The 10,614-nt window shown below is 39.5% G+C and overlaps 1 protein-coding gene across 1 annotated transcript in view; it reads right to left on the bottom strand.

The window, feature by feature from the left end:
- Positions 1-5,005: 5,005 nt before the first annotated feature.
- LOC105622174 (roundabout homolog 2-like) overlaps positions 5,006-10,614 on the bottom strand; it is a 150,051-nt gene continuing 144,442 nt past the window's right edge. Inside the window, exons 7-11 of the mRNA XM_012203604.1 lie at positions 9,183-9,695; positions 8,141-8,371; positions 7,404-7,742; positions 5,507-7,319; positions 5,006-5,184 (exon numbers count right to left, since the gene is read on the bottom strand). Coding sequence (XP_012058994.1) covers positions 5,006-5,184; positions 5,507-7,319; positions 7,404-7,742; positions 8,141-8,371; positions 9,183-9,695 — 3,075 coding nt within the window. The remainder of the gene's footprint in view (positions 5,185-5,506; positions 7,320-7,403; positions 7,743-8,140; positions 8,372-9,182; positions 9,696-10,614) is intronic.

Genomic DNA, 10,614 nt, shown 5'->3' with positions numbered 1-10,614 from the left:
TTTTTACGGGAATATACATGCAGCAGTGGCAGTTCGTTCTATTGAATATCTGAATGAATAGTATCTGTCGCGCGGGTTAACTTCTCTATTCAGGCAGCAGACGGTCTCAAACCGAGTGGAGCTAATTGTATTGTGTACGTATAACAAATTTGAGCGATTCACCATACGTCATTTGAACAAGCCACATGCGAGTTCCGCTCGGCACGCGCGCGCACCGCTAGAATAACACTAATCCGTTTACTTGTCACTTAATCGAAAGTCGTAATTAATAAGTCGCATACCCCGCATGTACAAAGGAAAGCCACGCCCACGCTTCGCCGCGACGGCGTCGTTACGGGGAGGAAAGAAAAAGGGTCATCGCACGGGCCGCCGGAGTGCCTCGCCTCCGCGTAGCGCGCTATCGCGGTTGAAAGGAACCCGTATCTCGATGGGACCCCCTTGAAAAATGCGTACAAAATGTCTCGCTTGTTATATATACATCGGAGGAGCTTCGCACATTATGGATTAAACGGAAATTTAATCGGCGTTTCATTCCTCCGAATCAGCCGGCAATTAACAATCGAAGTCACAAGCATAGACGGATTTAGACACTCTTTGGCGAATTTGAAACTTTTTAAATCTTTGTTTGAATAATTATTAAATAATAAAACAATAAGGACAAATGAGAGTCAAGCGCTGCAGTTGGTAACATAAATTAGCAAATACAAATATGATCTTATTAAAAAGAAGTACAGAAAAATATAACAAAGGAAATGATAATGCCAATGAAAGCCGACACAATTGATGTGTAATTCAAATAAATAAATAAATAAGTATGTGTTAATCATTAATAACAAACGTTTCGAACCTAAAATTGAGTCATCCTCAGTGTGTGAGTAACAAATATCGAAATGCGTGTAATTTTTATACATTGCAGAAAGACAGGCACATATGTCATTGAATCATTAAACATCTCATTAAACTATTGTCTAAAATTAAAAAAACTTTAATTGTCTATCGTATTTAGTTTGGATACTTAAATCAAATTTTAAAATTTCATAATTTAAATTGAACTCAGCATAGCGATTATATTTATGTCTTGAAAAAATACGTCAGATTATTAACAATTAACATCACATTATTAATATTCTTATAAAAATGCTATATTAGAAAAATGCTATATTAAATATTATTAAATATTATTAAACTGCTTATTAATTTATTAATTTATTAAGATATTGTTATTTTCTTCTGCTCATGATTGCATTTTAAGACCGAAAAAGATTTCGATTTGCGGAATTAAATATGTATATAAATTCATACATAGAAATAGTTAAACATTTAAGATCTGCTTTGACACACTAAATATAAAATTTCTCTCATTTAAATTTAATTAGATTTATTTTCATCCGTCTAAATTTGTATCATAAGAAAAAATACATCCGCAACATTTCGCTGTTTTCCTTTTAGGAGACAAATATCGTTTTATCCTTTTTGGCAATAAATAATAAAGATAGAACGACATTTGTGTCGAGTATCTCCTAAAAGGAAAACAGTTTTAGTCGAATTATTCTCAACGGAAAATCGTATGTAATCTCACGTAAGTTCCAATGACGAGTAATTATATTCGTATAAAAAAACTGCTTTCGATAAATGACGAGATATATTCAACATATATGTGTCTGGTTGATATTCTCAATATTTTACATAAATGGAAATAAGCACATTAAAAATGAAATCCAACACTATTTTCTTGTATTAAATATTTCATTTGCTGATGTACATTTCCATGGGTTTCACTTCTATTCTAGATCCGTCTATGGAAATCGGTAAGAAATGTTAGCCGGAATCATCCGTAAACGCGACGCTCCATCCATAAATGCCGCATTCAGACGCGACATGTATTCTATCCTGTTAAAAATATGCGCTTCAAAGGAGAGAAAGATAAGGATAATAAAATTTCATGGTTCTAATAGTATGCAATTCTTCTTTGACCGCTATGCAAAAGACGCTTTCAATAAGTCGGTCGTTACGAATGCAAATGTACTTCGTTGTGTTTTCCATCTAAAGTCCCATCGCGAAGAAAGTTGAAAGATTAATGAGAAAAAGAATATGAAGATTCAGCTATCTTTTTTTTCGTAAGTACAAAAATTTTAAGATCTTTGTGCAAATCGTACTACTAACAATGTTAAAATTTTACAAATGTTAGTTTCTTTTCTGTATTTTTTCCATTGTTTTACTATTATCTCTTATAGTGTAATGTTATCTCTAATATCAATATATTATAACAACAATTTAGATGCAGTTTTAAAACAATTTACGATTTGCAATTATAATTCGTTTTGCAAACGAATTAGATCGCGGTGAGACGATGGAAATATCTGATAAAAATCGGAATCAGGTACGCGTTGGAGAATAACGTACTTTATATTGGCAGTATCGTCGACAAGTTCGAAGCGCACATTTTTGACGAGCACATTCTCACTTTTAGATATCAGGTCGTGTGTATTAAAGGATATATGAGATATATCTTACGTATCTGTTGCTTATGCGACATGAGTTCAATTGATACGACGTATAAATTAATAACTAATGACTAATCTCGTTAGAATAACTTTGTACAATTTATACAGGACCGTTTGCGTGATATGATAATATATATAATATGTATATATTTATATATATATATTACGCGTCTTTATTGTTATTTCGTTTCATTTTAAAAACGTATTTACTACGTGCGCCCATTTTGGAAGAATTATACGTAGCCCTTCGTGGAGATTAGCCCTCGGTTACCTTAGGATTTAGGAACATTATATCCAAAATAATATACTCCATTTGTCGTGGCCTGAGCACCGTACAGGCTGTCGAAAATAAATGCCACGCTTTACGAGGCCGATCGCGATGCCGAGCACGAATCATTTTGTCAGGCGTGACATGTTAATCCTTTCGCTACGACGATTATACCTGCCTATCCATTCAGCTTCCGTCGTGTGCTGAGAGATACTGTAATCATCCATCTCTAATTGTTCGCATCAAGGATGACTGCATCCATCAAAACGCCCATTCATTTCGTTTTTTGATTCTGATTCCCGAATACTTAGCTATTTAACATAAAGATGAGAGATGCTATCAGAATCGAACGAGCTTATTTAGTGTCGATGAGACGTGCATATGAGCGATTTTGCTGCGTATTGCAAATGCCGCAAATATATTGCATTTGAGTTTCACGATTGAAAACAATCACTTCATCCGCAGGAAGTGAAACCTTTCGACAAAAACTACCGTAACGAAAGGATCATTCTGCGTACAGAACAAGCAGACACGGTCGATCGATAAGTTAATTTCGTGTACAGCACAGTAGAACAATTGCGAACGATTGCCTGTTCGATTGTTTCCGAGACAATGACTTCGGAACGAAATCACTTTGACGCTCGAAGAGATCGTGGAACTATCCTATACCGAATTATTCTAAAAATCTTGAAGTCTTTTTCACAAACAAGCTCGTCTCGGTACGATAACGTACACGTATACTCTTATTATTGCTATAGTATTGGAGTCGTTATCTCTCTTAGAGCGTAATAAGTGCAATTGTTTCAATAATTTTAATTAAATATTTAGCTGCTCGTCATAAGAAATATATTATTTTTTAAAACAAGAACTTACTTTGTAAAATTATAAAGAGTTCGGTTATTTATGTCTTCTATTGCTTATAAATGAAAATAAACTAAAATAATTTACCTCTGAGTTATCAAATTTTTTTGTAGGCAAAATTTGTCAATCAATAAATAGTTGACCGCGCTTGCTTGATTCGTACGCGCGTGACCCAAATCTTAGTTCGCGCTCAAGCGGATCAACCCGTTATATCGTATATTCTTCTCTCCGTTTATGCTATCGCCACGTTAAAAAAAACACGCCACACACGGAAAATTTATACACGACATTCATCCTGGAGCGGTCGCGCGGAAACTTTTGTAGCTCGCTGACATTCGCAAGCTAAAATGTGATTTTTAAAGTCATTATTTAAGATAAAAACTTAATCAAACTAACAATACGTCAGCGGGAATGGCAGTTTACATGGCAATCGAAAACACAGCGAAGATTCAAGATTGGAATATTAGTCTAGCATGACCGCTCAGGCGTTAAATGTTTATTCGAGGAACATGTCGCGCAACAGCAAATCGCAATATATGAGAGAGAAGAATGTTTTCTTCTCTTCTTTCTTTTTCTTAATATTTTACGAATATTGGGATCACTTCTATCTCTCAGCGTGATACAAAGTGAAGAATAAAGAAAATATAAGCAAGGTCCGGTGATACGTTAATCAGTCTATTTGATAGAGTGTTCAAAGAAAGATAATACTACGCGTTGCCTCCATTCCTTTTACGATGTTATCTGTTTTGAAAGTCCTTATCCGAGTTCAGAGTACAAAACAATCGACTATATCGCGTGTACGTAATGAGGTCTAGGCGGCATAGCATTCAAATGTTGCGAGCATCAGTCACGGAGCGATTCAATCTTTCGAGTCTTGAAAGTTGAAATAATGTTCCTACTACGATAGATCGTTATTGCGCTTCGTACAAACACAAGAATATTCTACAAGCTTAAACTATTGCCACGTAATCAGCTAAACGTAAAACATTGTCAGTCATGGAATACTTAATATCTCGCTGTTAAATTTTTTCGATATTATATAACACAGAGAAAGTACGAGATTCACTCTGTCTCATTGTCACCGAACTTGTGTATAATCAACAAATCAAATCGATGTAGCTTTCCAGCGTGTGGGCCGTTGAAAGAAACGCGGTAGCGTTTCGCGCCAAGTATATATAGAAATATAGCAACCCTGCGAGACACTACGATGTATCTTTCATTATATATACGACACGCTCAATCGAACCGTATTCGACGAGCTACCATTGCTGATTGTGAAACGGCCTCCCGTAGTCGCTAGAGTACGATCGTTCGTTGTGATCGAAGGCCGTTTGTTCAGGCACGTCCTGTATTTACTACGTTTAGGCAGTATTTAGCTTTCACGGTGATCACCCAGTCGACTAGACTCCGTCGGAGCGTTCGGGTTATTGCCGCTTGCAAAGATACTATTTAGCTTATTGTATCGTTGACTGCCCGTACTACTCATCGTATTAGAGGCCGAAGAATTGTGTTGGCTGTAATTGCCCGTTCTCGAAAAATTAGGCAGCTTGTCTGAAAGCAGTACCGATAGAAACATGTTAAAAATATGTTTGATCGTTCAAACAGACTTGGGATTAAGTGGGATTTAATTAAAAGAACAAATTAATATACATATCAACGTTTTATATTCATTAAAAAAAAGAGGAAATCAAATAAATAAATTATAAAAATAAAAAAGATAAAAAATCAAATATTTATTAGTATAAAGAACATAATTATTAAGTAAAAAATTTTTTTTACACAAGAAATATAATATTAATCTAAAAAATAGAAATGATTAATAGTAACTGTTCGGTACTTTTAGTGTTAAGTTTTTCTCTTTCGAATAGATTACCTTTACTACGATGCCTCAGTCTCTCTTGTGAATTCGTACTTCCGCATTGCCTCTGAGGGATGCAGGAGTAATTGCTGTCGCTACTGTACGTGGGTGAGGACGTCCTGTTTCTTCTTCGCGGACTCCTGTTATTCCTGCTTCGGGAACCCGTTCTGCTACTACTGTGACCGCATGCCGTACTGTATTGCTGCGCGTTGTATTGCACGGTATCGGCGTAGAGGCAGCTCGATTCTGAGCACGAGCAACATGCGTCCGAGTGCGTGTTGGAGTCGCATGACTTCCTATCCCACTCATCATTCTCGGGCTGATAGAGATTGTCATTGTGGAACATTTCGTCTCTGTGTCGATACAGTTCTTCGCTCATGGCGGACGGCGTCAGATGGGACTGTTGATTGTTGGAACGAGTAAACGCGGGATCGCCGCGCGCGCCATAATCGTCTGGCAGACCGTTCTGATGATGGCCATAAATCACGGAGCCACTTTCGTATTCATTCTCCTGGTTCTTGTAATCGTAGTGATTGAAACCCTGCGGGAACGAGGGCAATGGTGGCGGATTAGTTTGCGGTGGCAGTGTCGTGTATCTGCCCTGCGGAATTTGAAGGTTGCCAGGCACTTGGAGAGCGCCGGTCTCTGAGTGCTGACTCTGTCCGCTGTTACTCCAGGGTGTTGGCGACGGGCTGAAGCTATTGGTCACTCTAATAGGCGGAGTAGGTGGACTCTGCGGATTGCATGAACCTGAGTTACCGCAGTGATCTAGATCGTTCTGGACGCTTCTCTTGCCGAGATGTGGACTGAATGGCACTTGTTGCTGTTGCTGTTGATGCGAATGTTGCAACTGATGCTGCTGCTGCTGCTGCTGCATCCGACCAGTGGCTACGGATGTGCCAAGAGGGGGTGGATGTTCAGGCGGTGGCGGCAACATGTCGCACCAGTTAGGCATCGGCATACCGGTTTGTGGCGCGTCGCTTGCAGGGCCTGTTATTCTGTACTGTCTTCTTTGCATGTCCAGGTTCTCGTCCGCGTAGGCGGCGTCTCCGCCGCTCATGTTATCACTGCTTGGCGACACCGTAGACTTGTTGGGCTCCTGATTCGAGTCCAGGCTTGAATAATCCGGTTTCAGACACGAATCGCTGGAGTTTGACTTCTGGCAGCTGGTTTCGATCGAGTCTGAGTTACGGCTGCCCACACACAGTGTCGTGGTCGCGTACGGCTCCGGCGGTGGCGCTTGCATTTGCTTGCGTGTGTTGTAGAACGTCGTCAGATTTACTTCAGCGTACTCCGAGCCGGTCATGCCCATTATACCGGCCGCCAGCATGTGCTGATTATTGAGTAACTTGGTCTCACAATCCTTATCATTGGTGGCCTGGAGGGTATTAGTTGGCCTCCAACCTCGTTCCAGCCAGAGCGTGTCTTTATTCAATTGACAGATATCGTTTGCGGTACCCACGGGTACATTTAAGTGACCCAGTTGCTTGCTCATCGCTTGCCTGCGTCTCACGTACAGGGCGGCTAGCAGCACGGCGATAATGGTGAATATCATCGTTATTATCAGCACAAGGAACCACGTTTCTCTGACAACAGACGCGCCTCCGTGGCTGGGATCGGTACGCGGCGGTAATTGCGTCAGCTGTCCTGGATCCATGTTTAATAGAGTCGGACTAGAAAAAGGACCTAGTCCAACCCGGGTTTGTCCAGCGACGCGAGCCGTGTATAAACCGCCAGTAGTCAGGCTGTTGATGATCACCGACGTGGTGGACGCGTTCAGGGACATTTGACCTAGGATCTTGTTGCTGCTGTTGCTCTTGATCTGAATCTGTATTAAATAGATACGAATCAGCAATGAGATATAGAGAGATACGTTCTTACACTATTAGGAAAGACTAACGGCAACCCTTACCTTATAACCAATCAATTGGCCGTTTTGAGTGTTCTTTGGCGGTGGTGACCATCGAACGAACGCCGAGGTCATATTTATCATCCCCACGTGAACATTCTCAGGAGCGCCCGAAGGCATGTCCTCCAACGTGGTGACCAGTTTCACGTTGCTTGGTCGACCTTCAATTATCTTGTAGAAGGGAACCAGGAAGAATTCGTAACGCGTATACTTTTTTAGATTAGTCAGCACGTAACTGGTAGCGCCAGCGTTGAGCACCGTAACCATCTGATATTCTGGTTTCTCGGAAACCTCGCGATATCGTATATAAAGACCCTCTACTAAATCTGCCGCACCAAGAATCTAAAATTCAAATTCTAGTATGTTATTCTAATTCTTTGTTGTTATTTTAATGTTTTCCAATTTCAATATCCAACATCGCAACTGCAGAGTATCTCAAATACCGAGAGAGATTTACTGAAAAATTTTTTTGTTAAAAAAAAATGAATAAAAGCTGATAGCTCTCATCTATATTTTTATTTCTAATACAAATACAGTCTGGATAAATTAAATCTTTGCTAAAGTGGGTGCATTTGATATAAACAAGTATCTTTTTAAAATAAACAAATAAATGTTATTTCTGTACTGTTAAAAATGTATTTTTGGAAATTTTCAAGTTGGCATCTGTCACTAAGTTCCATGCGTTGTTATGCTAAATCGATATCGGTAAAACGTCGCATATAATGTTGCCTGATACTTACGTCCCACATGATCTTCACGCTGGTACTGGTCAACGGTTGCACCTCTTTGAGATGTAAAATGTCGCTGTTCAGCCGATCCCTGGCGCGAGTCAGTTCCACTTGCGGTACCGTATGCTGATTTACATTAGTAGTTTGTACGCCGTCCGACAGTGGTCCGGGCAAGGAGAGGCCCTGGCTATTTTCCGCTCGTACTAGGAAAACGTAATTGGTCTCCGGCCTTAAATCTGTCACCTGTTGATGGATAAAGCAGAAAACCAGATTCGTTAGTTTGACAAATAAATAAAAAAAAATAAATTCTATGTATACACACACGTATAGTCCATGTATGTTGTTTCCTGTTTGTTTAGTAAACTAGAATTACAACCGCTGATGCTATTTTGATTCCGCTAATCATTAAAAAAATTTTTTTTTATTAAAGTATAGAACATTGAAAATATGTGAATATAATACAAATAATTCTAACAATACAAATAATATTATAATATAAAACAATTTTTCACTAACCAAAAACAAGAATAGAACATTAGTAAATTGGCATCTTCGGCAGTTCTAACAGGATATCGGCGGTTAAATATTAAACGTTTATTTTTTTTATTATTGCGATATTTACTCTTTCTTTTATACTGCGATGTTCTCTCTGAGAAATACATTCTTGAAGGGCTGGTTAAAACCTTATATTGCGCGACAACGACTTGAAGTATATTGCGTCTGTTTGATACAGGATATTAAAGTCTCTTACGTAGACAGCCATTACTTTGTGGCATTAGGCTTCTCTTTATTAAAACGTAGTTCTAACACGAAACTTTGATATTGGATTTTTCAACAGTAAGCGACTTAGGTTTATCGGTCCGTTACCTAACACCGTAATGTCGCGAACTGTCCTTGCCAGTAGTAGCAGCAGCACGTTCTAAACTTTCAAAAACAATGCACAAAGGAAGGGAAACTGAAAATGCCTACTTGAGAAGATCGTTGAAACTCGAGGCGGGATATAAGCGCTGGGGAAAAGAGGTCAAGTATCATCGCCAATTCTCGATTCACTCACCGTGTAGATGTCGTCGAGAACACCCGTGGCCGCCACTACCCAGCCGGTGTTCAGGTTGCTGCTATAGTACTCAATGTTGTAGCCAATGATCTTGCTTTGACCTTCATGACCCGGGCTCCACGTTAGGGTAACGGAGTTGCTAGTGGCGTTTACTATCCGAGGCTTACTCGGATTCTGTGGCAACGCCGACACGTCGGGCGTCCGATGAAAGCTGGCACCGGTGCTGATGGTCAGGTACGCCGACCAGGAGGTATTGCCGGACTCCGACGAGGCGATACAGGTGTATAAGCCGGAATCATTGGCATGCAGGTCATCGATGAATAGCGTGCCGTTGATGGCCATCGTGATGCGGCCGCCCGGTCGCACGAGTACACCTTCCTTGTGCCAGTGAACCCGCGGCGTGGGTGTACCAACTGCACGACACGGCAACGAGGCGACACTCTTTAGCGGCAGAGTCTGATTCGCCGGGCCCAGCTCGATTATAGGCGGTGGAGTCTCCTCGACGGACGTCACCTATTTCGCCGACAACGATTTTACTTGAAACCTATCTATGGATCTTATTCAGTGGACAAGAAAATTGGCTGGCTAAATGCCATGCTCTGTCTTTCCTTTAATTCGAAGATATGGAACCAGAACGAGTCCAGAGTTCGTAAAACTTACTTTAATATATTTTAATATACTTTAATAAATAAAATTGAAGAGATATATTCCGAGTAAAATTTGTTTTAATACTCTTTAAATTCTTTGAAGATTTCATTCTTTTGGAATAAAATGTATTCCAAAGAATTTAGAGAGTAACAAGACAAATTTTATTCGGAATATATTTGTTCAAACAAATAAAAGATTAAAAAGATTCTTCAAGTAAACATTAATCAAAAAAGGAAAATGAAAAGCTATTAGGAATCGGCGCTCTAAGTCTTAAATATTCCTTCAATCTTTCCAAGAAAAATGGCTACATAAATGTCCATAATTCGCAATCTTAATATTTTAGTTCGAAACTTGATTGACATCTTTTTTTGCTGTAATATCTAGGATATAAATTACGTGCTGGCCACCTATGATACTTGGTTACTGAATTGAACGAATATCCAATCTAACAAGTTCTTTCGAATAGCTACGTTGTTGGAAATATGTAATTCAAAAGTTTCCTTTCTATATTACACCTTTCAACTTTGATCCGTTGCGAGCGAATAAGTTATGGAGTTTTCGCTAAAGTAGATTCGCCGTAATGCTCCCTACATGTAGATAAGAATTTTATTCCAGAATGTGGGGCAACTCCCCTCAGGCTAGGACTGCGGTACCACGGTGCACCAGCCGGAATGGTAATTTTGCACTCATCCAAAAAGGAATGAGGAGGAGAGGAGGGGATGATATAAATATGTATCGAGAAAATGAACCACTTAATGTGCGTGCTCGTCCCTCTCTCTCTCTC

This window comes from Atta cephalotes (genome assembly GCF_000143395.1).
Source record: "Atta cephalotes unplaced genomic scaffold scaffold00041, whole genome shotgun sequence".
Classification (NCBI taxonomy): domain Eukaryota; kingdom Metazoa; phylum Arthropoda; class Insecta; order Hymenoptera; family Formicidae; genus Atta; species Atta cephalotes.
The sequence above is the reverse complement of the archived record's forward strand: the minus strand, read 5'-3'. Positions and strand labels throughout refer to the sequence as shown.